The sequence below is a fragment of the Parasteatoda tepidariorum genome, chromosome 7 (assembly GCF_043381705.1).
Source record: "Parasteatoda tepidariorum isolate YZ-2023 chromosome 7, CAS_Ptep_4.0, whole genome shotgun sequence".
In the NCBI taxonomy this organism is placed as follows: Eukaryota; Metazoa; Arthropoda; class Arachnida; order Araneae; family Theridiidae; genus Parasteatoda; species Parasteatoda tepidariorum.
In genome coordinates, this window is record NC_092210.1 from 92,275,787 (window position 1) to 92,303,264 (window position 27,478).

The 27,478-nt window shown below is 29.0% G+C and overlaps 1 protein-coding gene across 1 annotated transcript in view; it reads left to right on the forward strand.

Moving 5' to 3' along the window:
* The window catches only part of LOC107443916 (V-type proton ATPase subunit S1), a 42,362-nt gene that overhangs the window by 6,520 nt on the left and 8,364 nt on the right, over positions 1-27,478 (forward strand). The window contains exons 3-7 of the mRNA XM_016057943.4: positions 2,110-2,172; positions 5,986-6,190; positions 9,203-9,300; positions 15,928-16,118; positions 25,166-25,219. Coding sequence (XP_015913429.1) covers positions 2,110-2,172; positions 5,986-6,190; positions 9,203-9,300; positions 15,928-16,118; positions 25,166-25,219 — 611 coding nt within the window. The remainder of the gene's footprint in view (positions 1-2,109; positions 2,173-5,985; positions 6,191-9,202; positions 9,301-15,927; positions 16,119-25,165; positions 25,220-27,478) is intronic.

Below are 27,478 nucleotides of genomic sequence, written 5' to 3' on the forward strand. Positions count from 1 at the left end.
CATCCAGAATTATGTATTTATATCAAACTTCTTTATATATTCTTTTTTATCTTTCTTATTGTTTAAATAAATATTCTTGTAGATATTTACAGTATCCTTGTAGATATTATTTAATTATTTCTACATCTTTGAGAATATTCTAAAAACAATTTACGGTGTTAAATTTCGTTATTAGGGTACCCTTCCCGTAAAAGGACAACTCTCATAATCGGACAAATTTTTTGGTCCCATGAATGTCCGCTTAACGAAGGTTTCACTGTATATAGTTTGTCTAAGGAAAGAACTCCCGTAACCATTTGTCTGGTCCGTGGCGGTGACTATGGTAACGAGGTATAACTATTTTAAGTAGGGGTGTGGGGTAATTGTTTAGGACAGGTTTTGGGTCGGGGCAGCGAGAGAAAGGGAATCTTTTTCCTCAGTCTATTTCGCTAGCCCTAGAGAGAAGAGAAGCTACCCTCTCTGAAATGCGCTATTCTTGTTCCCATAGCAGCAGACGGCCTCAGACTTTGTGGCAGGGGGAGTTCTTACCATAAGCAAACTATATAAGCTTTTTGTCCTGATATTCCTGATTTATATGTGAGTTCAGAACCTTCCATTCTCTATGGATACAAATGCAAAATTTTAAAATGATTGATTTGAATGAACAAAAAATATTGATTTTTGATCTAATACATTAATGATAGTAAAAATTGCAAAGTTTGGCAGTTTAAACTTAGGGAATATTATAATTATATGTGGTTCAGGCCTTATCTGCAGAATTCCTTGTTTGTAACTCTTTGAGAATTAGATAATTTTATTTAAAAGAAATGTTATTTTCAATAAATGTCATTTTCAATAAATGCAGTAACAAAACTGTGTAGTGACCGGGTGAGAAAGAATATTACCAATGTAGCTCATACATGTTGTTAAAGGCAACTAAAATGGGTACCCAGCGCCCAGGGGGCTGAACCTCCAGGTTGGGGGTTCGGCATGGGACCAACTTCCCCACAATGTAACAGACACCCAGTTCAGAAACCAGCACTGTGCATATATCAACTCCATTTTACCCAGACGACTCGGCCTTGAATGGGACTTGAGATTTGGTACATGGAACCTCCACACCCTATATAGGGGTGGCTCACTCAAACAATTTCCCAGAGGCAGACCCGCTACTAGATGGCTCAACGACTTGATTGAGCAAAAATGATTTGAAAACCCTAAAGATTAGAATTGGAAGGGTGTTGCCTTGGATAGGAGACACTGGCATTTGTCAGCTGTTGAGGCAGCCAAGGCCTGCAGGGAGCTGTTGTGTTGACAAAGAAGAAGCAGTAACAAAATTTATCAATTCATGTCTTTAATCTGATTTTAGAAACGATCAGTTCCATTATATAATACAGTAATTCTCAAACTATATATATTGTGGACTGAAGGATCATCGAAGGTACTTAAGTACTAAACTGTTAAACAACATATTCACCATCCTTATCTGTTTTAAATGTGTGAAAGCTAATACTTAGAAAAGGAAATTTGATGAATTTAAGAAATTAAAACAACTGCAGTCCTTGAGTATTTTTTTTAAAATGTGTATAGTAAAACGTTATTTTGAAATTATATACTGTTAAAATATCATAATTAATACTAAATTAACAAATCACATACCGAGGATTCTACAAATCGCGTATTATATTCATACTCTACTACAAATCACATATTGAATTTATAATTACAAATAGTATGCTAATTTTTTAAAAGTTAAATACTATTGAGATGAATACTTAAATGGATTCTTAAATAATATGATAGATTTTTAAATTTTGTATGAAACTATAATAAATAATCAGAAATTATCGTTTTTAATGGAGTTGATTCGATAATCTTTGATGCTAAATTCATTTAAATTTAAGCTAATATAATACTAGTTGCAAAACAATTATGTTGATCACTTTTAGTTTTTAAGAGAGCCATTCTTTTCCTTGTGTAACATATACTTTGAAATTTACATTATTTGACTTTGCTAATGAACTAACAACTATTGTTTTTATTTGTCATTATGGTTTCCTTGTCAGAACATGCGTAATATTTCAATATATTTATTGCATTTGGGAATTATTAAAATTGTTTCTTTTCTAGCTGAGCTCTGAAGACTTCTCTTCCCACGAAACATCCCCCAACAGTACAATAAGCAATTTACAAGTATGTTTGTTGCAATGTATTCTTTATTTAAAAGTATTTCAATTTTAGCTTCTTGTTTTGAACGTAAATAATTGGGAATCCGGTGAAATAAGGGACAGGCAATAAAATTGAAACAATGTGAGGTTGTTTTACATTTTATAATATAGACAGGGTATCTGCGCACCTGGAAAGTCATGAATTTCGGTGTTGAACAAAATTTGTCATGATTTTAACTATTAAAACAAAAATAATCATGAAAAGTCATGGATTAGGTTTGCTAAAAAATCTAATTTTTAACATCGAATCTACCCCCCCCTCCAATTTTATGGTGTTCTGAATGATGTCTGAATTTGTAACGAAATCCCCACTCAGTCTTATTTTATTAAAATGTAAAATGTTTTTATGTTCTTTAAAGAATTATGGTGTTTGAAAAAACGAGAGAAAAAACATCATTTTTAGAGCGAATAATTATCTTTTTAAACTTGTGTGATTTCAGAATTTTTGTTATTATTTATTTATTTTTATTTTATCAATTTTAAATTCTAGCTGAAGGCAAGCCAATCATTGGCGAATTTTTTATTTATTTTATTTTGATAACAGAAAAATCAGGAGTATTTCTTTCCTTTCCGATACACAAGAAAAGTATCTTTAGAATATAATTCTGGAGAAGAAAAAAAAAATTATTTGCTTTTGTATTTTTGTCAGCTATTTTATTGCTTCAACTCTTTCTTTACTCTGTTTTTTAAATCTATAAATATAAAGGATGCAGAGTATAAAATTTTAATTTTTGCTTTTTTTAAATTTATTGTCAGAGAATAAATTTGAAAATCTAAAATGTAGCAGATACCCTGTATGGATATGTACTTTCACAAATATTTTTAAATTCTGTGGATGCTTTTTTTTTAAATTTACTTTTTTTATGGTTATGCAAAAAAGAAACATTTCTTACTCTTATTAACTATTGATATTTCTAATGTATATATGTTAAACTTTGAAATCATTAGCATCGCAATTTTTAGGGTAGCCGATCGTTTTTTGAAAATAGAAGACAAGAACATGAAGAAAAATAAAATTTTATTTAAGTAATAGTAAAGAACAGAGACCCTAAAATAAGAACATTATATTTAAATCAAGTGATCACAACAATCCTGGTATGTATTTACAGTGTGCGAAATAAAAAATGGATTACCCTAAATAACTTTTGATCTAATGAATGGATCTTCACGTTCTGGGACTCAATCTTAATGCTTTGAGGGGGAGACCTCAATTATGCTAATTAATTTATGCTGATGGTATTTTAAGTTACGAAATCAGACACAGAAGCATACTTTCTCTGAATAAACATACCTTTTTTTTCGATGGATTTGGATTTATGTCCCCTAAACTATTCTCCTCATCTGGGAAATATGATTTCCAATTGTTTGGTCAGGAGAGCACTCCAGAGTTTGAACCCCTTAATGTTAATTTTTCTATTTGTGTATTTCGCTATATCTCGAGAACTATTTAATTGAATTGAAATTTTTTTTGCATACAATTGTAAAAATTTTTCGATTTAAAGATAATTCCCTGCAAAAATAACTTATAAAAAATAATTCTTATTTTGTATTTGATTTTTTTGATTATTTTAAAGAAGTAGTTTTAGAAGCAAAATGCAAAATTTGAGTAAAATAGGTTGAATAATTTATGAGAAATTGAATTTCAAAAATTTCAGATATTTAAAATTTGAGGAACTATTTGACCGCTCAAATTGTGTACTTTACATTTCAAACTTTTTTTTGACTATTCTTAAATAAAAAAACAATAAATATTTACAATAAGTTACATTTTGCATGGAAATTATCTTTGGATAAACGAATTTTGTAATTGTGTGCAAAATTTTTTCAATTTGGTTAAAAAGTCCTCAAGATATAACAAAATATGTAAAAAATAAAATTTACATTAAGGGGTCTAAACTTTGAAGCACTCTTGTGATCAAATTATTGAGACCATATTTCCCAGATTGCAGCTACCCTCTTTATTTTTAATTTCAGAAATTGTCAAATCCAAAGACATACTTGAGTTCACACCCTGGAGCCATTACGATTGAGTCCTAGAACATGAAGATCCGATCATTAGATCAAAAGTTATTCAGGGTGGTCCTTTTTTGTGCACTGTACGTATGTGTATGTATATATATGTATATATATATATATATTTCAGGCTTTTTTGACCGAAGTATTATTTGTAAAATTATTTTTCAACAAAAAAAATTTTTAGGAGAAATTTTAATAGATTTCATAAAAAAATAAGCTAAAATCGTACTTTTTACTATTCTTTATTAAAGATAGTTTTTACTGATATTTGTTAAGTTCTAAATTTTGTTCATTTACGTCCTGAAAGATACATGAAAAAGTGAAATTTGAAGAATTGAAACTAGATTACTTAATACTGAACCATAAGTTTTGTGCTGCTGGTTTTTTTTTTTTTTTTTTTTGTTAATTATATTCTAACAAGTCAATTTTATCGAGGTTTTTTTTCCAACACTTTGTTTTATTTAAAGAGAAGCATGTTAATTTAGTGGTTCTAATAGACATAATTTTATTCATGTAATGTAAGACTGTGGTTAATGTTGTGGTAAACTCAACATTAATGTCATTCTCTGTTATGGATGATTCAAAAAAGTATTTCACTTTATTTTTTGAAAAAAACAATTGGACATTAATTCCTATTGTAGACATCTTTTTTCATAAAGCTATTTAATTAAATTTGCTCTCTGTCGTCAAAAGTAATATACTCTAGATATGTATTTTAAAGCAAAATAGTTGATAAAAATAAAGAAATAAATATATCTATTTCTTTTGATTTTTTTATTGCTATTTTAATATTAAATATGGGTATTTATTAATAATGAAAAGGCTCTCTATAACAATAATTTCTTGCGCTATTACAAATGTGTCGCTATAACAGACTTTTACTGTATTAAGTTGCCAGGGGAAAAAACAAAAATATTGCATTTGTGGGGAGAGTAGATATCGACAATATCAACCTTCATCTATGAAAAGGTACCCCTCTATAGAATCAGGTTAACATGCTTTATATACTAGTGAATTGAAATTATATTTTTGTACTGGTAGATACACTACAGTACTCCCCCACCAGAATTATATCTGCGATATAATTAGATGAACGAATACCCCTAGTTGATTCATTTCAGTTTTGTGAGAAGCCGGGAGAGCTGCATTAAGATCACCATATTTTTTTGAGAGCTGCATTAAGTTCACCTTACTTTTTTTGAGTGCTGAACGTGAGAGCTGTATTAAGTTCACAGTCGTGGTTGCTCCTGTGTTGCCATTAGCAATCGAGTGTATGCAGGCCGACATTGTTCGAAACTGTGTAACAGTGCTAGGATGTGTCGGAGTCACAAGTATCAATTCAACTGTTCATTGTGTACCTTCCATCGAAGTAGGCGTGTTCAGATCGAAGTGGGAGTTACTGTCGATGTAGGCGTGTTGACATCTCCTCCAAAGGTCACCGGGGTAGTAGATACCAGCCATGTCAACCTCCATGTATGAGACTCCATAGAATCGAGTTAACATTGTCTTATATACTGGTGAATTGGAATTATATTTTTGTAGTGGTAGATATACACTACACCTTTAAATACTTTTATTTGGAGGAGAGGTTATCATAGAAGTTTAAAGGCATTAATGATTTTGAGTGAAATGTGAAAACCAGAATTTTTTTGTGAATGTTGAATATAAATCTGCTACTTAACATTAAAAGTAAAAACAGTTATATAAATTCAGAAATTAATAATTTTTAACTCAACATTTAATAAAATATAAATTCTTGCAGGATTTTCTGGATACTAGGCCTTACATTTATATGTCCTCAGTGAGAGATCCTCTGATTCGTCTTCACAATGTGCATTGCGGTGTTCAAGAGATTGTTGTTGATCAAAGCATAGATGAAAATATCTTGCAGTCTGTATCCTTGGCATTTGGGCAATCATGTGTTGTCATTTTACACTTATCAGATTTTGGAATTTTCAATACAAATGGTACATAGTATATTCATTCATTTAATATGTTTTTTAAATTTTTCAACATAAAAACAAATATGTTTCATCTTTAAAAAAGGTATAGTCGATAATTTCCTAATCTTTTGGTTCCATTGAATCCTTGAGTCAAAGTATTAAACAATCTTGATTTGTTTAATATCTTTTAAAAATTAAAATATCCAGGTTTTTTTTCAGTATTTAACTCAGTTTTTTTTTAAAAATCTAAATAAACTTTTTATACTTAAGCCAGTTTTTTTATATTTAAAACTGTAAAAATATGTTGTAAAATTTTGAAATTATTAAATCTAGAGTCAGAGTATTAAGCAATCTTGATTTATTTAATGATTTATTTTAAAAATTAAAAAATATCCAGTTTTTTTAATCCAAATAACCTTTTTGTATTTCAGTTTTTTATATTTAAATCTTTTTATTATAAATTTTTTTTATTTGAGAATATCTTTTTATTTTAATTTTTAAAACTGTCAAAACATTTTTGAAGTTATTAAATCTTATCACTGTCTTTCATGGACTAAACTTATTCACTGGTTGTGCATATTTTATCGCAATTCTGTTAAACAGTCGATGCACTCTTCAGTCCTGAGGGCCGAAATCCGTCTTGAGAAAAGATCAATGGATCCATCCACCCATTAATATTTATTTTTTTAATATTTTTCTTTTCCTTTAAAAAAATTTAACTTTTATTTTCTGAAATATTAATTTTAAAAAATATGAGATAATTTTTAAAAAAATGAAATTTATAGAAATAGAACATAACTTAATGATGCTGGGAAAAATAGGTTGAGATATGAATAGCTCCAAGAAAAAAAAATGTGTTGTAATTCAGAGATTGGTGTAAAAAGATAGGTTAACGGTTATTTTAGTATTATTGGTTGTAAAAGAAGTGAAATAAGGAAAATAAATGTATCCTTTTACAAAAAAAATAATTCTTATNAATAGTTATTTTCCTTTTAAAAAAAAAAAAAAAAAAAAGGAATCACGTCATTGATATAATATATGGGTTCTCCAAATTGAGCTATAAATTTCTGCTAAATAATGCTAGATGGTCAAAAAATAGGTCTTTTTTAGTGGCATCATCCATTTCTTTAGTACATGAAGTTCCATTTACTGTTCCATAGACCCAGTTTGCACGTTTATCCAAGGAACATTCCAATATCAAAACTGAATTTTCCAGAAAATCACTACAGTGTTTGACAATCGTAATGTTTATTTACACTTGATGTTTGGCAAAAAAGTTGCAATAGGGTGGCTAAAATATTAAAAGTAGAGATTAAAAGATTTTTTATTATTTGATTGCTACTTTTTTCACCCAAACTATGTATTTTTAACTATAAATATTTTTATAATGTATCATTACGATTAAGTGTATCTTTACAAATTTAAAACCTGTTTTGTGTTGTTTAAATATTTCTAAAGATGAATTTCTATTTAATGAATTTTCCATATAACAAACTTATTATCAGGATTTAGAGACTTGGTAAAATAGAGGTCCAACTGTAGTTGGTTAATAAATTGTTAATAAACTTAAAATGTTATGTTACATTACTGGTTCAAAAATTTAAACCCTAAATTATATAAATCGAGATTTTTTTTTCTTCGCTGTCTCGATTGTCATTCTAAGTTACAAAAATTCACGATTTTCACTATTTTCTGTGCAATCAATATATATCAGAAACTAGTTATTTTATCATGATTATGTAAAGTTTTTGAAAATGTTTTTGAACTTTATTGATTTTATGTTTATAAATTAAGAAGTTTGAACGATAGAAAAAAATAATTTTTATTACTACAAGGATCCTAATTAAGATTTCTTTTCCAAAAGTGATTAAAAAAAATTTTTGATCGCTTAAAAAGTACTTAAATGGTTTTTACTTTTTGCTGAAAAATCAGACTACGCACTCTGATATAAATGTAGCAGGTGTTTTCAAATATTTCTGGATAGCCATATCATTTCCTCTAAATATTGAACAATAGCGAAAGTTACAAACTTTACATTGGCATATCAAAGTTATATTACTATATCAACTCTATTTTTTTAAAAAAGTTTTCCAGTTATCTAAATTTTTCCTCAATCAGATCAGCCGCAGTGATTGCTCCCGTTTCAGATTCACAGTGACACGCATATTGTCGCAGAATGTAACAGAGTTTTTACGGAATGTTTTTTCTTTTGAAAAGTAAAAAAATGTAGTTTTCTTTTCTACAGAAATTTATACTTAAAGTTTGAATCATGCACTTAGATAATCACTTTTTGTCACGCTCGCTGATAGTATTGTAAATCGATGTAATGCTTTGATTGTATTTCCGGCACTTTTGTTGTTTTTATATATCCCGATATATTTCAAACACTATCAAAAATTCGAATCTTGCAGAGTATTTACTTTTAAAGGCAATAATTCTATCGATTTTTAGGCAGTTATTGCTATTGATTTCTCCATAGTTTTTAATTGTGATATTTTTTATACAGTATTATTTATTGCAACTACCTAATCTCGTGACGAAACAGGCATTTGAGTAATCCCTTTTATAGGAGTCTGATTCGCACAATTTCGTCGTAGGTCTTTTTCTCAGCGATTACTACTACGTGTTTCATGATTTTTAAATTTTTTTTTACTGTGATGATTATTTACAAAATGGGAAGAAGGAAATAATTTGTTCCCCCCCCTGCAAAAAAATGCGAGAATATCACTCATAATATTAGAATAAAAAATTATTACATGTTCAATTAAAAAAAATTATATAGTTATTTTTTTTTTTTTTTGTAAATGCAGTACTTTTTCTCTTTTAAATTAATAACATATATGTCTGTTATTATTAAAAGTACCTTGCAGAAAGATATTAGTGCTAGAGAGTTTTGTCGCAGATAGCTCGAAAAAATTCTGCCTTCCTCTCTGGATGATTGACATTCTACTGCATTTTTAAAATGAACTAATCATTGTTGCTATCTTAAAAAAAAATCAAACCTTCTTTCTATTTATATGTGAAATTAAATTCTAGATCAGAAGCCGGAAGCAATTCAAAGAGTGTTCCTCCCTCTCCTTTCTGACGTTTCAAAAAATGTTGTCGGAATTTTCACAGCCGAAAAGTCATCGTGGGTAAGATATTACACTTGTCAAATATTTTCTGCTGAAACGTAGATGTATTTTAAGAATTAAATGAGCCTTTAAATCTTGACTATATTTTGGAACTGAATACATTTTTGACTGTCTGCATACGTCCTCATCTGGTTGTTCATACACAGGACATGGTGCGTAGTGTTTTTTAAAAAGTTCTTAAAGGTGTTTATTTTCAATTTTTGTTTTTTAAAACACTTAAAGGTGCTTTTTTATGGGGTGTTTTTTAAAACCCTTAAAGGTGCTTTTTTATGGGGTATTTTTTAAAAGTACTTAATTTTTTTTTTCGAAAATAAGACTTTTTTACCATGTCAATTTTTGCTGCATATTATGTAAAAACATAATTTTCACATTGTTCTATTCTACACTTTCAACCGTCCCGCAGTGGACTGATCGTTAAGACACGGTTCCCAGCAGATCACCGAAGTCAAGCATCATTGGCTGCTGTCAGTGTGCGGGTGAGTGACCACTTGGATCAATCTGCGTAGGGACCGAGGGTGTGCGGTATTGGTCCTCGTTAAACTGTTCTACCGTAAAGTGCTCGACTTCGCATGCATGCCGTTGGGCTACCGAAGCGGGGGTGTCATCCCCTCTGCAGAGGATCAAAATTGTGATGGCTTGTCTTCGGATCATTCTCAGGGATGTTTCCCAGACCGTCGCCAATAGCCCATTGTGCAGCTCTAGTGCGACGTAAATGAACTACCTACTTACACTTTCAGCCACAATCTTTTTTAGCATTTTGTCGGTCCTCAACGTAGGATAGCACCAATCGTGTTACATGTTTGATGACATATTTGGGAATGACTACTGAGCTGTTTTCGGTGAGATTTTTGCACTCTCGTGTGCAACTCTGCTGCATTTTGCAAGATATTCTCAATTTCAGCCTTTATTTTCCACCTTCTGAAATCAAACTGAAAATTCGATCTTTTTATGGTAGCAAATATAATAAAAAAAAGTTTTTCGTCAGAAACTTGTTGTTTTTTCATGATCATGTTAAGTCATTGAAAAATTTTTTGCATTTTATTAATGTATATAGTGCTGAAAAATATTTTTTGATTACTTCAAAGGTGCTTATTTTTTGTTGAAAGATTTGGCTATGCACCATGTCTTATTCATTCATCATTGCAAAAAGCACATACAAATTCTAGCTCATCAATATTAGTCAATAAATCAGAGGCTGTTGCAATTAATTTTCTGTTTGGCTGTCGTTAATTGAGCATGCGAGGGGGAGAAAAAGGTAGTAGAATCATTTTCTTGTTGAGGCAAGATAATTTTCTCTAGAACTTAGTTGTTTAAGCAAAAAAATTAATAGTTTTACAAAATAACTTCATAACAACATATTCTTTATCAAATTCTGAAATTAAATTGGGTGGCAGTATCTTTATAAGGATTGGGCATAAGATTCTCATAACTTTTTATTTTAACAATTAAACATTCCAGAGTATGAATTTTTTTAATTTTGTCCTACATATTACTAAATCAGAGTTCTCTCTAGGAATAAAAAAATGCAGGCGTTTCTTCTTAACACCATAAAAATGTATCAAAATATTTAATATAAATTAAAATGTCTAATAATAACTGAATTTTATCCTCAACAAATTTTAAATTACTCTTATACAAACTAAGGTAAACAACGTTAAAGAGCACAAAAATATTATTAAATGCAGACAGCTGTTTCGGATGCTCAAAGGGCAACCTTCATCAGTGCAACAGCTGTTGCACAACTGTTGCACTGATGAAGGTTGCCCTTTGAGCATCCGAAACAGCTGTCTGCATTTAATAATATTTTTGTGCTCTTTAACATTGTTTACCTTAGTTTGTATTTTCGCACAAGGGTCGCCCACTTGTGTATTTATTCTTATACAATTTTATGTTTGTATTTCAAAAAGTAATTCTCTCTCATTATCAAAATAAGAGAGCAATTTGTAGTTTATAAAAATAATTAAGAGCATGCCAAAAGACAATCTCTGCATATTCTTTTTTTAAATAAAGTAAACAAAAGAAAAGAAGGATAAATTGATAAATAACTTGAAAGCTTTTTTCTCTAACTTGAACTGAAAATTATGAGAAAATGAACATTTGAAGGTGAATTTTTTTTTTTAAAAAAAAAAGGTATTTAACTTAAAAAAATAGTTCTAAATTTTTAAAATCAATTTATTAGTATCCTCCTGTAAAAAGATGTTAAGAATTATCCTAACAAAGTAAATATTTGTAATAGTATTTAGAATTAAACCTATAAACTCAGATAATTTTACCAATGTGTCATTACTATTTTAACAGTGAATTAATTTTTTTCAAAATGGATTATGAATAAAAAGGCAGTGTTTTTAAGGGATAGCGGCTTATTTTTACGAAACGGGTAAAGAGGGTACATTTATTGGGATCAAAGGGCAAAACAGGACAGGCCGCCTTTTAAAAATCGCTTTGGAGAACCTTGTTCTGAATGCTTTTGCTCATTCATATTTCTAAGAGGGAGAATATTATGTAAGTTGCTCATATGAGCAGTAATTATTTCTTTATTACCTAATCTTTTTTGCAATATTGAAATTGCGCTTTCGTAGTGAGCACTAGTCAGTGTAAGACCTTCAATACCGCTCCTCAGAGCAACTATGATTTAAAATTTTTAGTGATTATTTTGTTATTGTTATACGCAAAATAATTGTGACCATATTAGTTAGAAATATTAATTACAATGTTGTTTATAGCTAATATTAAGCATTATTTATACATTTTATCTGAGTTTTGATTACTATATATAAAAAAGAAAAACTGCTTAAAATGAAAATAAAAAATCCCATTTAGATAATTTTACAAAAAAGGGAAAAAATCATAATTGTGCAACCAATTATGTTGATTTATACAATTCTTTTGCTACAATTTTTAGGTTTAACTGATTCTATTACAATATTTTTTTTCTTTCTTTTTACACTGATCATTCTGCTTTATGCTTTATTTTCAAAATAAACTTAGTGTTCAGTATTGTCTTTATAAATCATCATTAAATCTTTTTTGATGTTTTTATTTTTATTGTAAGCACACGGGCTTGAGATTCTTCTGACTTTCTCAACTTTAAATTAAATTTCTAAACTTTATTTCCTTTTCTTTTTTTAATCATGATTTATGTATACAACTTAGCATTTTGTTGGACTGTTAATGTACATGTAAAAAAAAACAAAAACTTTTATTAAGTATAGACCAGTGCTTCCCAACGTGGGGCCCAAGCCCCACCGGTGGGCAATTTGATTGTAAAGGGGGGCAATTCAAAAATGGACTCGACATGAGTTTAAACCTTTTGCTCCGTGCCATTTAAATGCAATGCGTGATTTCGGTGACAAAATCGAAGGAAAAAAGCAAATTCTTAAATAATTGCGATCAATAAATATTATGCGACTTAGGGATTTTTTAAGCGACAAACCTGAAATGAAGTATCTGTTTACAGTCGATGGTAAAGCATTTGTGAGTTATTTAGCCAATATCTTAAAAACTGAATATATTAAATAAGAAATTTCAAGGAACAAATAAAACTCTTGTTGATGCAAAAACGAAGATATTTGGCTTCATTACCCTTATTGAGTTATGTCAGAAAAATATTAACAGCAAAAACTTTGAACAGTTTCATTGGCTCCAAATATGTGAAGTAAATGATACCGCTTTACTTGTTATTGTCTATCATCTGAATATTCTATCGGCTGATTTAAAAGAAAGATATTCTGATTTAAAACAAATTTATTTTTCAACATGGACATAGCAGTCCATGTTAGTGGATTTGTCTGATATATCAAATATATCAAGAAGAATTTGCTAAATGATGAGACAGTTAGAACTTTATTTAATATGAAAGAAGTGATGGCATGGCTTCGTGAGGAAACAGAAAACAAATATCCAAATTGAATCAAATGTGCAAGAAAAATATTGTTACCGATTCTGTCTTCATATTTGGCTGATTGTGAATTTAGTGCTGTAAGTGATTTTATTGGTAAAAAAAAAGAAATCGTCTGGATATAACACAACGGGGAGACTAACCAAATTGGAACCTAAGATAAAATCTACGTGCAGCAAGCATCAAGGGCAAGAATCTCACTAAATTAAAATATTAAATTATTATAGAAAAATCTTTATTAAAATTATTTCGAATTTGAATTTTAGTTTTTCATTATATGTTCGGAAAATTTACTTACTTTGTTTCGCTAACAATTTCCTAAGTTTCTTAAGTGAACAATTTGATTTTTTAATATTAAAAATTATGTATATGTTACATAGGGGGGCATAAGAATTTTAGAAAGGCTTAGGTGGGGCATGGTACAAAAAAGGTTGGGAAACACTGGTATAGACCAATAATTAAAATAATTTCTAACTGAACAAAGTGATTTCCCATGCTTTTTTATTTATTTTTTCATGATTTGAGTTGGTAGGTTCCGCCCCCCCCCCACTCATAATGTGATATTATATCTTGAGTACATTACTTATAGCTATTAGGTGATAAACTCACTTTGACAAATCAAAGATATAATTTATGATGAATATATTCTTATATAATTTATAAGAATTTGGAAATTAACAGAGTAATTATTACTAATAATGCAAGATTTTTTTTTAATGTATTAATGTATATGGAGAAGTTTCAATGGAAAAAATAATTTCATTTAAACAAAATCACATGAATCAGACTCCTCAAATGCGTGTTTTGTTTCGAGATTAAGTTGTAATAAATAATATTGCGTAAAAAATGTTGGATTTAAAAACTATGGACAAATCAATAGCAATATTTGACAAAAATTAAATAGAATAATTGCCTTGAAAAGTAAATATTCAAATAACGTGATATTTAAAAGCCACATGGAAATCAGTATCAATAACTGCCAAAAATACAATCAAAACTTTACATCGATTTATGATATTATGGGCACGTCAAAAGGTGATTATCTAAATGCATAATTTAAATTTTGGGGTAAATTTCTGTAGAAAAGATAAGAAAAATTTCTTACTTTTCGACAGAAAAATCTTTCTGCAAAACTCTTTAACATTCTGCAACAATGTCGCTGCGATTCTGCCCTGGGGATACCCATAAACCCACATTATTTACTCTGAGAGTGTAAACAATCGATTTGCAGTCAAGAAATTTCTGTAGCAAAGTTATTATTTGTTTAATTTATCACAAAGAGATTAAAAAACTACCCAGTCCAAAATTGCTAAATTAATTAGTTATGATCTAGAAAATTTTCATTTAAGTACCTAAGCACATATTTTTGTGTGTCTAAAAATTATTTTTTAAGCATATTAAGATTAATCTATTGCCATGTTTAGTTCTTAATAAGTTTATAGATATGTGAATGATAGCACAAAATTTTACTTTATACAAAGCCTTATGTTTATAGGTTTGTGTTATATATTTGGACAGTTCAATGAGCATTGAATTGTGTTGATCAATAAACAAATAAACTTTATGTAATGTATATGAATGGGACGCTGTAATTATATTGGTTGGTACTACTCAAGAGCATATACTATATCAAGGATCAGCAGTCTGTCTAGGTTTTTTGAGAGGTACCTATTTTGTGAAAATTTAGACATAAAATTCCATTTTCCATAGTTAAATTTCAACTTGCATTTAACAGTACTAGAACTAAAAGTTTTTTTCATTATGAGACCATTTTTGACGAGATCATACAGAAAAAAGTTTTATAGAGAAAAAAATTTCATAAAAAAATAAAGGTCTAGTAGAATAAATTTACAAAGATAATGTTCAAATGTTTAGAATGATGTTCGAATTTTGACTTGCTGATTAATTTATAGAGAGAAAACCTCTTCATTTCATTTTAAAAAACTCTGGGATTTGTATTTTTTTATGGGGATAAAAAAAAAAAAATTTTAGAAGTAATCTAAATCTTAGAACTTGCTTTTTTTGAAGTATTTTGAGAAACTACCGTGTTTTCCAAAGATGAATTTTAAAGGTACCACTAAACGGTTGTAAACTTGCCCTGGACAGAACCCTGTAGATGTTTATTATCTGAATTTATACAAATATGAATGGAGTACCATTATCAGGGGTCTGTCCAAGGTAAATTTACTACCGTTTAAGCAATACCTTCACAAATTCAACTTTAGGAAAAACGGTAGTTTCACAAAATACTTTTAAAAAAACAAGTTCTCAAGCAAACCTTGTTCTCGTTACAATCTATGAAAAAGAGGATCTTTTCTGCCAGCTGTCTTTTACGAAAAGATAGCAGGAGTTTGGTCAGAAAGTGCAATGTGGTAAACCTAACTGATTGCTTACGTCATATGAAAGCGAGCTTTTTTTCAGTGAGTTTTTTAAAATGATACTACAAGGCTCTCCCTTTATAAACTTTACAGGAAGTCAAAATTCGAACATTATTCTAAACATTTGAACATTATAAACACTATTGTAAATTTATTCAAACAGACCTTTATTTTTTATGAAAAATTTTTTTCTTAGTGAAACTTTTTTCTGTATGACCTAGTCAGAAATGTTCTCACGATGAAAATAACTTTTAGTACTAGTGCTGTTAAATATATGTTTTTATTAAATTCAAATTGAAATATGCTATCCTGTATGTCTTGACAGTTTTATTTATTTATTGTATTTTCCAGAGTGGCATCACCAGTGATCATCACTTCACAAGGAATTTGTTTGAAATTGATGAAGCTGACCCCAACTTCTTAAATTTAACGTGTGTTTACATGTACATTTCAAATGCCACTGTGCAGTACAAGAATGAATCAGCACAGCTTGCTCTTCCCCCTAATGGTGAAGGCACCACTTGTGGAAATGACTCTGTTTCGTGAGTTTTTATTTATTTATATAAAGCACACAAATTTTAATAAATCTTTTCTTTTATTGCCATCTTTGATTTTAGGTAAAGATTTTGATTTTTTTCCCATAACTGCAGTGCATCTACCACTACAAAAATATAATTCCAATTCACTAGTATATAAGACATGTTAACTCGATTCTCATTTGATTCTCTCAACTCGATTCTATGTTGGGGTACCTTTATCATAGATGAAGGTTGACTTACCCACAACTTTACCCACATTGGTGATCTTCCGACGTGATATGAACACGCCTACCTTGAAAGAAACTCCCACTTCAATTTGAACATGTCTACTTCGATGGATGGTCCACATTGAACAGTTGACTTGCTACTTGTGACTGCGACATTGTCCTCCTCACGCTGTTGCTACTCAGTCTCAATCACATATAACGTATTCACTCGACTGCTAAAGGCAACACAGGGGCAACCACGACTGTGAACTTAATACAGGGTTGCCACAGGCTACTAAAATGCAACTGTTTGCTACTATTTTCAGCCTTAGGCAACTATGTCGACTTTTTTTGCCTGAAAAGGCTAAGAAAGCAACTATTTTCAGGAATAGGCGACTATTCGGAGACTTTTTTTACTCTTGATGAAGTTTTCTGAGCAAAAATGAATGTTACTTTTCAGAACGTTAATAAAACAAAACAAACTTTTATACAATCATTTATGTCCAAAGAGCCAAAAATTTAAATTTCCATTGGATTTAATAAAGTACTTGTTATATGAGCCGCTCAGAAGCCAATGCGGTTAAGTCCATTTTTTGATATTTTCTGATTTTTGGAAATTTTGATGAAATAAATAATAATCTTCTAAGTTATTAAAGGATTAACTCGTTGGTTACTTTTTTCTAGGTTAGACAGCCCTTTTTTTAATAGCTTCTGAATATATTGTACAATAATTTCAGAAGCCATTGTGAATAAGTCCACTTTTTATATGTATTTTTTTACATAAATTTCTTATCTTTTTCAGCTGCCAAAAGGTATAAGTCCTAAAATTTTCAAGATGCTGTCATTATTTCAATAAATACTTACGTTTTTATTTAGACATCCTGTACATATCTTGTTTTTTTGCAGAGTTTACACCTCGAAAAAAGACTTTATACACTTTTCTAATTAAATTATTAAACCAAGAATTTTAAAAACTAATGTATCAGAAAACATTAATTTTCTCAATTTCTGTGTTTTGGACTTAACCGCATTGGCTTCTGAGCGACTCATATGTTCTCTCTGAGGGGCAGTTTTGTTATTTTTAATTGTTTTTTCCTTCTATTTAACATTAATATTTTATTGTAATTCGACTTTTATTTAGGTACCTATTTTCTAATATCCATATTTCTAATTTTCTATTTTCTAATAACCTTTTACATTTGTACAAAACCTTTTTTTAATTAACCTTTTTTTAAACCTTTTTTTTTTCATAGTTAGGACTGGACGATAAATCGATGTATCACGAAATATCGATTTAACGCATATATCAGTAGGCCGATGTAGTGACTTTCGTTTTAGGCGATGCATTAGAAATCTGAATTAAGCCGTCGGAATTAGATTGCAATCGCGGTTTAACGATTTAAGGATCCTTGACTAGGCTGTTACCACACTAACGAAGACGATTTTGATTTCATCTAGATGAAGAGATATAGATAGCGTTTTGCTATTAAAATGATGTTAGTTTTGTGATGTTGAATGACGAAGAATGAATTGAATCAGAACTCCCGGTTTCGTGCGAGGATCAGCGTTGTAATGTGGAACGCAATGCATAGTTTCTTTATGTCCATTTTTGTCTTTGGGATTCTGCATTTTTTGAAAATTATTTTCAATGGGACTAAGTCATTTTGCAGTCGTTGTGCATTTTATTTCGTCGGAAATAATTGTCGGGTTTCTTGTAAATTATTTTCAGTGAAACTTTTGCAGCGATCGTTTCGTTCTGCATTATTTCATAGCATTTTTTTTCTGTCTGGGTTTAACGATTCTTATCAATTATTTTTAATAGACTTACTGTTACTTTGCGATTGCTGCGCAATCGCTGTTATCTTAAATTTTCGTTCTGAACTCAATAGATCAAATCATTGTGTTTCTTCAATTATTGTTTTTTATTTTAAGTGATACAATTTAATAGGGGTATTTTGTATTTAACTTTATTATAAAAAGTTAGTTTTTTAAAATTTATTGAATGTAGTTGATTATAATAATTTGATTGTTTTTCAACCAATAAATGCTCAGTCGTTTTTAATTATAGCAAAATTAAAACAAAGCTTACCTTTATTTAATTTGCTTTTATTTTTGAGAAAATGAAAACAAAGTTTTAAAAAAATTTGGCTATTAGTTAAAGCAAAAAATTTTTTTAATTAAATAAAAAGTTTAGTAATGTTTTGACGTTTTTAATAATTTAACATTAGTACTTAAAGTATTTTTTTAAAACTTTTATTAAAATTCTTTCAATGCTTGTTTGTTTTATAATTTGTTTGATAGTCAGTATCATTTTTAAACAAATAAATCTTTAGTCGATTTTATTTTTAAAAATGAAAATAATAATAAATAAGTAAAAATATTTTTACATTTATTAAGTACGGAATTTGACCATTAGTTAATACTACTTTTTATTATTTTAAATAAGTAAATAAAAAGGGTCTAATGATGTTTCAAAAGCATGTTTTTTTTCAACAAATAATAAAAAATAAAAAAATATTTTTCTAAAGTGAACATTTCTTTGGTTTGCTTTCCACTTTCGTTTTTTTTCTTTTAATTTTTAATGCAGGTATGTAAAATAATTTGTTACACTGTTATTATTTTTAAACCAATAAATCTTAAATCATTTTTAATTTAAGAAAAATGAAATAAAGCTTGGGTTTGCTTTTACTTTGACTTCTTTATTAATTTAATTGAAAAAATTAAGCAATGATATTGATGTCATAGTAGAATATGTTTAGAATTAATATTTTCTTTTGCACTAGATTTATTCCTTTTTATTTATTTTTGATTGATTTAGCGATTTCCCATAGGTAATTTTTGAGCATATACTAAATTGCGATACATTACTATATCGTGATGTCTAACTGTCGATGTATCACAATTTAAAATTTCTGACATCACCCAGTCCTAATAATAGTATTTGACTATTAAGTTATCATTTTAGTTATTTGGCTACTATTTTTGATAAATTTTTGTTCCTGTTCAGGCAACTATTTTCATAGTTTTAGGCAACTATTTTCATGCTTGAGGCTACTAAAAGCAACTATTTTTGTTCATTTTTTACTGTGGCAACCCTGTTAATACAGCTCTCACGATCAGCACTCAAAACTACAGTGATCTTAATACAGCTTCTCACGGCTTCTCATAAAACAGCAATGAATCAACTAGTGGTATCCATTTATCGAATTATATCATAGCTAAAATTCTGGTGAGGGAGGGGGGTACCATAGTGCATCTACGGTTACAAAAATATAATTCCAATTCACTAGTATATAAGACATGTTAATTCGATTCTATGTTGGGGGTACCTTTATCATAGATGAAGGTTGACATTATCGAAAACAACTCTACCCACAATAACAAATTTTGATGTTGATAGACTAAAGAAAAAAATCTTTTATTTTTAATCTTTATTTTTTTTTTTTTTTATTGTCTGAACTTGATTGCTAAGCAATAGAGTAAAATTAGATACTATTGCTCTCTTGAAATAGTATGGTTATCTTAAATTGATCATTTGCGACGGTGATTTTGCTTGGCCCTTTTTGGGACTGTCGGCTAATATATATAGCGTAGTAGCCTCCACCCAATTTATGATCCAATTTTTTCGAAATTTTGTCTACCCCCCTTGTTTTGAGGGTCAAGAATCCAAATATGTTAAAAAAATACATGTTTATTTAGAGAAAGTACATTTTTGTGTCTGATTTCATAACTAAATTAATTAGTATAATTGAAGTCACCCCCTGGAGCCATTATGATTGATACTTAGTAAGTGAAAATACAATCATTAGAAGTTATTCAAAATGATATATTTTTCATTTTGCGCGCTGTACGTGAAAATCTGGTTGTTAGATTGAAAGTTATTAAAGTGGTTCCATTACTTAATTTGCGCTCTTTTCAAAGGAAAGTGTATTTGTTATCAACTATATTTTAAAAAATTTTTGTTTTTAAATTATTTTTGTTATGCTTAATTTTTTTTCTTTTTTTACATTTCTTTACATTTATTAATTGAACTAATATCCAAGCACTCATGTGTATTTAGTTTGAAAGAAATTAATAGTGTATATTGTGTTGTATAATTCTACCCTAATTTTTTAAACATGAGAAAGCAAATTTCTGGTATGTTAGGTGTATAAGTCAACTGCTAAAAAAACAAAGTCTGAAAATTTCTAAAATTACAAAGAAATATATTGTCTACAAAATTTTCTTAACTTAAAACTTTCACATTGTTCTATCTAGATATGAGACATTTACTCTGAAATAAAGATTCTATAAGGTGTTCCCTCAAAAGTGCTTAATTTTCCCTTTTCAAAAATGAGATTTTTTCTTTACCATGCTGATTCTCGCCACATATTCTTCAAAAGCTTGCTTTTCAACTATCATATAGACTATTATATAGAAAAGTAAAACATTTTATCAGACAAATAATTTGGTTTTCGTTTCAGCAAATCTATAATTTTGAAGTGCATGATGCACTTCAAAATTTTTTAGATAATCTAAAACACTTCAAAAACAACTTCAAACATGTTGCAGCCACCTCCCTTGATATTAAAGGCGCTTTTGATATCATACAGTATAATTTAATTTATAAAGAAATTTCAACTTCAAATCTTCCTAAGAATTTATGTCACATGATAGAAGATATCAACAGAAATAGATTTGCAATTCTATCATTAAATCAAAGATTCAAAACAAAACATATACTCAAAGGTTGCCCACTGGGTTCGTGCATAGGTCCGACAGCTTGGAATTTTTTAATCAATAGCTTGCTCAATACAAATATGAACTATCAAATTATACAAGCATTTGTCGATGATATTATTCTTTTAACGTTTGGAAATTCAAGAAGAGATTTGGAAATTAATACCAACAACACACTCAATATTATTCGAAATTGGCTAACAAACAATAATCTCAATTTATCAATAGACAAATCTGTTTTCATCCATTTCTCCAACTCAAGCAGGGGTCCAATTTTCAAAATAAACAACCAGAAAATCTCACAAAAGAACCATTTCTGATATTTCGGGGTGATATTAGATCAGAGTCTTAAATGGGGTCCTCATGTTTAAGTCCTGAAAGAAAAATCAAACTGACTACTCACTTCTCTTTATAAAATTAATACAGAATCCTGGGGCATAAACCAGAGAGCTCATAAACTCATAAATAAAACTGTAGCCCACGGTTCATGTGCATGGGCCCAAAAAATCTCACCTAGAATCTCAAGAACTTTAGACTCAATCCAAAGGAAATTTCTTCTGAATATCACAAGGGCCTACCACGCCACTCCTACAGCTGCTACAAGTCTTAACTGGATTCCCACCTCTCTCAGAACAGATTGCGTCGTTGTCGTGTTCAATAATCATAACTCAACTCAAAAAAGACATTTCCTATAGCAATATAAATTATCAATACAGTGCTTACGAGGAAAAAAGAACAATACCGATTTTTCACCCTTCTCAGTCTATCGCTAATTTAATCAGTTTGGCAGAAAACAAGAATTATAATCACTTAGATCCATAAAAATTTTTTACAGAAAGTTCGAAAACAAATACTGGAACTGGTTTTGCATTCTTCAACATAAATCACTGTAATCATTACACAATTAATAATAACAACTCAGTCTTCCAAGCTGAACAACTTGCTATTTTAGAATGCATTAGATTCATCAAATCACAAACTTCATTTAAGGCATCTAAAAAATATACAATCTGGTCGGATTCTAAATCAGTACTATACGCTCTAATTGACCCAGGCATGAAAAATTCACTCTCGGCTAAAATACAAAAATTGTTCCTTAATACAAATATATTTATCTCATGGATTAAAACACATGACGACAGAACAGGTAATGAAAATGCAGACGTCCTAGCTAAATTATCGATAACTAAACAACAAAATTTATATCCTTTCCATATCTCGCATCTCAAGAATCAACTTTGCAAATCTTTATCACAAATTTGGCAAAGTTATTGAAACAATTCAGATAAGGAAAGAAGATAACATAAAATTATTAATAAAGTAGATTATTTTAAGACGATACCATCAAAACAAGAAATCTGGTTTTTAACTGGCCCTTTTCCGTGTTATTTTAAATATCTAAACATCTCAGACAATGATCACTGTACATGCGGCCTTCTGGGCACTCCAGAACACTATCTTACTGAATGCATCTATACAGCCTCGTGGTATACTTGTGCATCGAATATTACTAATCTACCAACCTGGCCAAAACATTTCATAACTAACAATACACTTAAAACTAAATTATTATTAGTAATGAATTTTCTTTCTGATAATGATAAGATTCTAAAATTTTAAATAAAAAAAATTTCTATATATTTATGATTGCTTACTTATATGTTGTAAATATTGTATATATTTTTCTATTCAATTTTTTATTTATTATTATAACATTTTAATTACTTTCTTTTATTATTTAAAAACCTGGAAATCAAAATTTTAATGAAGAACTTAATATTATTTACCTGTAACATCACCATCTAAACTTAAGGAAATCAGCAATTTAAAAAAAAAAGAGTTTTTTTTCATTAACCTTTTTTTTAATAATTTACTTTTCAAAATTCATTTATTGTTACTTTTTTTTCCATATATACTTATAAAAAATATTCTTGTTTAAACTATATTCAAATAATTATTTCTGTACATTTGTAGACAAAATTGTAACCTTTCTTTTGAAATTTTAAGTAATTGCCACTGATCAAGCACGTTCCCAGGGTTGAGGTTGGCTGGAATAGCGGCCAGACATGGATTATATGGGTAAGGGTTTTACTAACCTAGGTATGCGTCTGGAAGGAAAGGTTCAAAAACAAATACTGGAACTGGTTTTGCATTCTTCAACATAAATCATTCTAATCGTTACACAATTAATAATAACAATTCAATCTTTCAAGCCAAACAACTTGCTATTTTAGAATGCATTAGATTCATCAAATCACAGACTTCATTTAAGGCATCTAAAAAATATATAGTCTGGTCGGATTCTAAAGCAGTATTATACTCTATAATCAACCCAGGCACGAAAAATTCACTCTCAGCTAAAATACAAAAATTACTCCTTAATACAAATATATTTATCTCATGGATTAAAGCACATGATGACAGAACAGGTAATGAAAATGCAGATGCCCTAGCTAAATTATCGACAACTAAACAACAAAATTACTCATATCCCTTCCCGATCTCACATCTTAAGAATCTACTTCAGAACTCTCACAATTCACAAATTTGGCAAAATTATTGGAACAATTCAGATAAGGGAAGAAGATTTTATAAAATTATTAATAAAGTAGATTATTTTAAGACGATACCATCAAAACAAGAAATCTGGTTTCTGACTGGGCATGGTCCTTTTCCATTTTATTTTAAATATCTAAACATCTCAGATAATGATCACTGCACGTGCTGCCTTCTGGGCACTCCAGAACACTATCTTACGGAATGCATCTATACAGCTTCATGGCATACTCGTGCATCGAATATCACTGATCTACCAACTTGGCAAAAACAATTCATAACTAACAATACACTTAAAACCAAATTATTATTAGTAATGAATTTTCTTTCTGATAATGATAATAATCTAAAATTTTAAATATAAAAAAAAAAATTATTATATATTTTGGAATGCCTACCTGTATGTTGTAAATAATGTACATTTCTTTTCTATTTAACTTTTTTTTTATTATTATAACATTTTAATTACTTTCTCTTATTATTTAACACTTATAAATCAAAATTTTAATGGAGAACTATATATATATATATATATATATATATTTTTTNTTTTTTCCTTTATATTAATTTACTTTCCAAAATTCATTTATTGTCACTTTCTATATGTCATATATATATTGTTTAAACTATAATTAATATTTCTGTCTATTTGTAAACAAATTAATATTTCTGTATATTTGTAAACAAAATTGTAACCTCCTTTCTTTTGAAACTTTAAATAATTGATTGAGGTTGGCTGGAAGTAGTTGCCAGATGCGGATTATACGGGTAAGGGTTTTACTAACCTATGTACGTATCCGCGTCTGGAAGGAAAGGAAAGTTCATTCACCGCAAGTCATTTCGGCGTGCTGTCAGTCATGTAGCGTATGATAGCATCAATCATGTTACATATTTGATGCAGTACTTAGGAGTGACTTCTGAGCTAGGTTCGGTGAGATTCTTGCACTATCATGTGCAACTCTGCGGCAATATATTCTCAATTTCAGGCTTCATTTTCCATCCTCTGAAATTGAACCTAAAAATTTCCCGATCTTTTTATGGTAGTTAATATAATCCAGAAAAAAAGTCAGAAACTAGTTATTTTATCAAGATCATGTAATGTGCTTGAAAATATTTTTTGAGTGCTTAAAAAGTACTTTAAAGGTTGAGAGATACGCACCCTGTTATCTTATCATTATTGTAAAATCTTTTTTAAAAGTGTGGAATTCTTTGTTAGCAGATTGATTCCAATACATTCTCGACTCTTGTAGCTTTAAAAGTTTTCACTTTAATATTTTTTTATGTCGTGTTAATATTTACAGGGAATTTTTTTGTCTCCAAATTTGAGTGTCAACCCTGTGAAATTTTCAATAGCCTTTGTGATTCAAATTTTTTTGCCGCACCCTATATTATTATCATATTAAATAAGTAAATAGTTTTGCTCTATCATCAAATGAGGCTTTCTTCGAAGTATGTCCTTTCTAATGGACACCCTAACTGCAATTTAAGTCTTTTTTTTTTTTTTTTTGTTAATTTTGTGAAAGTAATATTATATTTACAATCTTATTTAACAATTTCTTTACGTTTCAGCTTGCAACTGACATTCGTACCATCAGGAGATTTCTTCACTAGTGTTGTTGTCAAGTAAGATTATGGAATACTTTTTTTTTTGTATCAAAGCTCTAAACTAAAATCAAGTGTTATCTCTCTTATAATATACATATCTCTCTTATAATATCCGCATGCCTGCAAAGTCATGAAAAATCAGGGAAAGTCATGGATTTTGGTATTGAACAAAATTTGTCATGAAATATCATGATTTTAACTATTATTTTTAAAAAATTCATGGATTTAGGTTGCAGAAAAATCTGATTTTTAAAATGGAATTTAACCTCCCCAATTTCACAGTATTTGAATTTGCATCAAAATCCCCACTCGGTCATATTTTATGAAAATGCTCCTGTGGTGTTCTTTCACAGTGTGTTGCCCGTGATTCAGCCATGGGGCTTTTAGAATGGCCAACAATGGTATCCAGTGGTTAAAGGCAGGTGGTTAATCCAGTGGTTAAAGGAGAATTATTAAATTTATTGTTTTGTTGGAGAAAATAGTAACTTCGGTAGGTCATGAAAAATTCTTGGAATTAGTCATGGATTTGCAAATCTAAAATTTAGCAGATACCCTGAATGTATATATATTCTTTTTTTCTTGATAATTATTTTTTGTTAGTTTTTAATAATTATGATACAGTTAAACTTTCATATAATGATAACTTGGGGACATGTACAATTTGCTCCTTAAAGTAGAGTGTTTCTCAAGCTCAATTGGGCAAAAATATAAGATATTCTCTTCAAAAATAAATAGAAAAAGTTCAAAAACGGCTTACTTTTTATATTTTTCACCCCAAATGGAATGAATATACAGTATACTCTCAAAGCTGAAGGGAAAATAAAGAAATTTTCGAGATAACAAGTTCAGAACTAAATATGTTCTAAAAAGTAGAAAAATATTACTCTAAAAAGTGGAGTCATGAAACGTAAGAATAACTACTAATAAATATGTATGTATTGACTATAGGTCAAAATACAACAATGCTAATTTTATTTTTAAAAGGTAAGGACAAAAATAAATATGCATTAAATAGAAAAAAATTGGTTTATAATAAACTTACATTGTGATTTTTCCAGAAAAAATCATTTTCTATTTCGAAAAAAAAAATCGACATAGCGAGCTTTTTTTAGAAGAAACCCTTCGAGATAGAAATTCAAATAAACATTAGGTGGATAGAGGAAAAATTATTTTTATGACGTAACAAGGTTTTTGAGATATCGAGAGTATACTGTATATATATTTCCTTGTCAGTTTTTAAATGTATGTGGAAAAGCCTAGAACAAAATACATTATCACAGAGGTAGCAGAATCAATCTGAAGCTTCAAAAATTTTAACTTCAATACTGTCAGACGGAGATTATTATTGTAAATATCAAGCTTAATCTAACATACAATTAGCACAATTGAAAAATATTAAATGTATTGCTTATACTATTAAATATATGACTTATGTAATATAACACAAAGACCTAATGTTTAAATTGAACTTAAATTCAGCTTTGCCTTAAGGGAGAAAAATCAGATGTTTATACTTATATGTTAGTTATAAGCCCATTAAAAAAGAAAGAATGAGTTTCCCATCCTTTTCAGTTTAAAGGAATAAATTGTAATTTATGGTATTATAATTTTTGCCTATTTAAGTTTCTTTGAATGAAGTTTTATTACCAACCTTTGCGTTGAAGGCAAATAAAGTAATAACCATAAAAATGGTTATTATATGTAATGGTTATTATATGTATACCATTATATGTATATATTTTTTTCAATATCAAATTTTTAAGAATTGTAAACTTTTCTTTATTTTTCGTAAATTAAAATAGAAAATCTTTTCTGTTTTGTTTTATTTTTAATTACTTGTTCTTAGTTTTTTCTGCTGGCAATGTTTTTTTTTTAAATCAAAAAAAAAACCTTGCTTTCAGAAATATTATAATTTTATTTTTAGTCTGAAAATTGTGTTGCTATTCAATTATATTTCTTTGATTTAAAAGTACAGTTACAGTTACAGTATAAGCTCGGAAATTTTAGAACTAATTGGAAACTGACGATATATACTATGTCATATGAATTTGCTTTAAGAATTTAAACCTTTTTTCATCTCTGTCGGAACATTTCAGAACTAGGAAGTCTAATGGAGAAAATATGTGCCCTTTCTCGTGAATTTTCATAATGAATTTATTTTTTTACTGTTTACCACTTCTGTCAAAACATTTTATGTGCTGCATAGTGTTTTTAAAAAGTGCTTATTTTCGATTTTTAAAAGCCCTTAAAGGTGCTTTTTTTTATTGTGTATCTTTC